Source organism: Octopus bimaculoides, chromosome 28 (genome assembly GCF_001194135.2).
Source record: "Octopus bimaculoides isolate UCB-OBI-ISO-001 chromosome 28, ASM119413v2, whole genome shotgun sequence".
NCBI lineage: Eukaryota > Metazoa > Mollusca > Cephalopoda > Octopoda > Octopodidae > Octopus > Octopus bimaculoides.
In genome coordinates this window covers 15,920,751-15,924,973 of record NC_069008.1, presented here as the reverse complement: position 1 = coordinate 15,924,973, position 4,223 = coordinate 15,920,751, and the positions used below count along the sequence as shown (strand labels likewise).

Genomic DNA, 4,223 nt, shown 5'->3' with positions numbered 1-4,223 from the left:
TGCAGGTGTTGGTTTGATATTTCAACATCAACACCATTACAGAATTTAGATGCTTTTCTAAACCATATCATGTTGATTTCAGTTTTAGTTCCACTATGAGATATCTTGGATGAGTGTTTTATATTATTATCCCAGACTGAGAAAAATCGTTAGATAACTTGCCAGATGCAGACACAAAGAAACATATTTACACACATACATACATATTAGATGAAGATAGCTATGGCTGTTCTATGGGGTTACCCAGGATTTCGCATCCAGAAAATACATAGCATTACACCACCCCTTCAGACATTAATAGCCGGTGGCCTATGTCACTGGCCATAACGATCTCTATCTAATTACATTACTGCTTGATAATGTGATCGGTGATTGCCTAAGGCAGTGTCATTCTTTTCCGTGTTGCCTTCGTCCAGACTGGTCACAATTTTGTGATCTCCTTGCTCTACCAACCCAGTGTTTATTGTACTTTAGAACAGTTTTCATTTCTTTCGCATTACCTATATATGTCTTGTCTAGCAGCCCAAAGGCTTTTCTTGCTGTTTATGTACTATTTGTTGTTTACTATTTATTGTTTACGTGTGGCCCTAAACTTTTATTCTGTTTATTGTTTTGTCCTTCATCCGTTTACTAATGACTTCTTTGAGTTCAATTCCTGGCAAGTTTCTTGCTGATGCCACCAGAGTGGAAGCAATAAAATTGCGCTTTGACCCTCTGGCCAATAACTGAAGTGGAATAGGTGACCTTCTGTGTTTTCTGTTTGCCTGTGTATTAGTATATATTCGTATGTTTGTTTACTACACGTTTTTTAAAATTATATATATACATATACACAGTTATGTCACATTTTCTGTTTGTTGTCTTTATATATATATATATATATATACATATATGTATGTATATATATATGTATATATACTTGACAACTGGTGTTGGTTGTTTATGTTCGTTTAACTTAGCAGTTCAGCAAGACATATACATAAGTGCCAGGGTTAAAAAGACACAAACGTACTGGGGTCAATTAATTTGACTAAAAACAAGTTCACAAATAAGAATGTGCAGAATATTTTGGAGAAAAACTTTCTCCAAAACAACAGAACAAGAAGAGTCAAAGATAAGAAATGATGTGAAATGGGAATTATTTCCTTCATATTTCCCCAAGTTAGAATGTTCTCCACAGAAAAGGATTTATCTTATTCTAGAATTAAAAGGTTTCCTTCCTTTGTGAATCCTTTTGTGTTGTGTTAAGTTACTGCTAGTTGCAAAAGATTTCCCACATATTTCACAATGAAAGGGTTATTCTCCTGTATGTATTCTTTTATGTCTAATTAAGTCACTGCCACAAACAAAAAATTTCCCACATATTTCACAGCCAAATGGTTTCTCTCCTGTGTGTATTGTTTTGTGACTTGTTAAGCCACTCTTAGACACAAACGATGTCCCACATATTTCACAAGGGTAAGGCTTCTCTCCAGTGTGACGACGTTTGTGAAATACAAGACCAGAATTCCGAGAAAAGGATTTCCCACATATTTCACAGTGGAAAGGTTTTTCTCCAGTATGCATTCTTTTATGCCTCACTAAGTTACTGCTACAAGCAAAAGATTTCCCACATATTTGACAGCCAAATGGTTTCTCTCCTGTGTGTATTCTTTTGTGCATTTTAAAGTTACCATTATAGGCAAACAATGTCCCACATATTTCACAACGATAAGGTTTTTCTCCTGTGTGACTTCGTTTATGTGTGACAACTTTAGAATAGTTTATGAAAGATTTCCCACATATTTCACAGCCAAATGGTTTCTCTCCTGTGTGTATTCTTTTGTGTTCTGTTAAATTATTGTTCCTGGCAAAAAATGTCCCACATATTTCACAACGATAAGGTTTTTCTCCAGTGTGACTTCGTTTATGTATGACAAGAGTAGAATTTTGAGTGAAAGATTTCCCACATATTTCACAGCGAAGCAGTTTTTTTCCAGAGTGATTTAATTTGTGTTTATTTAAGAGGCTGTTACTGGCAAATGATTTACCACATATTTCACAATGGAAAGGCTTCTCTCCAGTGTGAGTTCGTTTGTGAACTACAAGATAAGAATTAGCAGGGAATGATTTACCACATATTTCACAATGGTATGGTTTTTCTCCAGTGTGACTACGTAAGTGAATAACAAGATTACAATTTTTAGTGTAAGATTTCCCACACACTTTGCAATGGAAAGGTTTTTCTCTAGTGTGACTACGTTTGTGAACTGCAAGATTAGAATTGCTAATAAACGATTTTCCACATGTCTCACAATGAAACAGTCTTGCGCCAGTGTGTATCCGTTTGTGTTTTGTTAAGACATCGTTTGAGACAAAATATTTTTCACATATTTTACAATTATAGGGTTTTTCCCTATTGTGTATTTCTTTGTGTTTAAAGACTTCGTGTTCAGAAGAGAATGTCTTCCTACAAACATCACATCTATATTCAGCGATATTTCCCTGTAACGATCTTTCTTTAGTAAATACTTCACCATTGACAGTTTCCTCATCTCCGTCTGTCTCTCTAACTGTATCTGTATCATTCAAAACAATTGTGTTAGAAGTGTTCAAATGATCAACGTTCTCCATAGTATTTCTTGAGCAATTCTGAAAAGCTGACAAATGAATGAGAGTTAATCTATTATGGTTCAATTTGTTGTCTTAGATATCACAGCCCTCTGTTTACATGTGTGGAACAGATGTAATGTAGATGTATTTTCTACTCACCAGTAGAATGTTTGATATAAAGTCCAAATGAAAAGTGAAGAAAGCTGAAGAAAGTTCGTTGATTGATTTGTTGTTGATCAAAAGCTATTTTCCCTTGTCCTGTAAAATAGGGAACGATCAATTAACGATGTAAATCCGTGATCAAAAAAGAATTTAATCATGAAAGTGTTGGATCACCGACCATCACACTTGTCTTATCCACAAAGAGTAACTTTCACCTTAACAGGAGATAATTACAACATACGACGTAATTAGATTTAGCTCCAATAATTAGACAAACAAACACAGTAGACGGTGTCGATGATACTTTTTCCCACGTTTGGATAACAGCGGTGACAAACATGAAAGTCCCCAGTGAAAGATAAAAGTTTGGTTAGAATATAGTTTTAAACTATCTATAACTGCGCCTGGGATATAGTATTAATGTATACGATGGGCGCTTCTGACTTTAAAGGTATTCCGAAAGACTTGGTTGCAGGGACACCACAGTTTTCTAAATTATCCAACAGATATTCTACTCTCTTTCTTTAACAGCATCTCTACTTCGTTGTTCCTTTAGTCTTTTATTTATTTATCTATTTTTGAAATCTTATCTTCCATATAATAAGATGCAAAGTGTTTCACGGCGCTCATGCTGGCAGATGGAAACTTAAAGCAACAAATGGAGTTATAGTGAGTTTGAGTCAGAGATAATCGATGCAGGTGAACTGTAGCCATAGGTTTCACTCAGAAGACGTTGAACAAATTCTTATCGTTAATAATATGTACTTTAATAATTTCACACATTCATATAGGCATACCTACACAAATGTGCAAACCAACATTGTTTTCACTTAACTCCCAGGAAAATTGACGTTTTTTCATGAAATCTTTAACATATACACTTCAAATGATTTACAGAACACAGTAAACATGTAGTGAGATAAAACTCGGCATACAAGGTGGTTGAATGATTGGTGCCTCAACAGACATACTTTTCATGTCTTCCATATTTATGTCATCATCTTCATTATCATTTAATGTCTGTCTTTAATGCTGGCATGGGTTGGACGGTTTGACAAGAGCTGGCTGGCTGAAGAGCTGCTCCAGCTCCTAATGTCTGGTTTTAGCATGGTTTCTATAGTTAGATGCCCTTCCTCATGCCAATCACTTTATGAAGTGTACTGAGTGGATTTGAAGGAAGTGGCATAGAGCCAAGTGAGAGTTTAGAGTATAAGAGAGGTATAGAGATAGGTGCTTTACTAAAGACAAGACACTTGACTATCGCTGTTGGGATTGCCAAGTATCTTCTCTCTATATCACCTTATATGTAAATGAACATAGGTTTGTTTTTGAAGCGTTGAAATATATTGTAGAGTAAGTAGAAAGATATATTGTTTCAACACGTAAATACTGAACAGTATATATAAAGAATTAAATCGTTTTTTAAGAGCGGTTGCCGGCAAATGTTTCTGCTCTTATATGTGTGCCTT

At 35.1% G+C, this 4,223-nt stretch overlaps 1 protein-coding gene across 1 annotated transcript in view; it reads right to left on the bottom strand.

The window, feature by feature from the left end:
• LOC106878726 (zinc finger protein 260) overlaps positions 1-4,223 on the bottom strand; it is a 9,853-nt gene that overhangs the window by 2,060 nt on the left and 3,570 nt on the right. Inside the window, exons 2-3 of the mRNA XM_052977491.1 lie at positions 2,752-2,850; positions 2,206-2,639 (exon numbers count right to left, since the gene is read on the bottom strand). Of these exons, the coding sequence (XP_052833451.1) occupies positions 2,206-2,639; positions 2,752-2,850 (533 nt within the window). The remainder of the gene's footprint in view (positions 1-2,205; positions 2,640-2,751; positions 2,851-4,223) is intronic.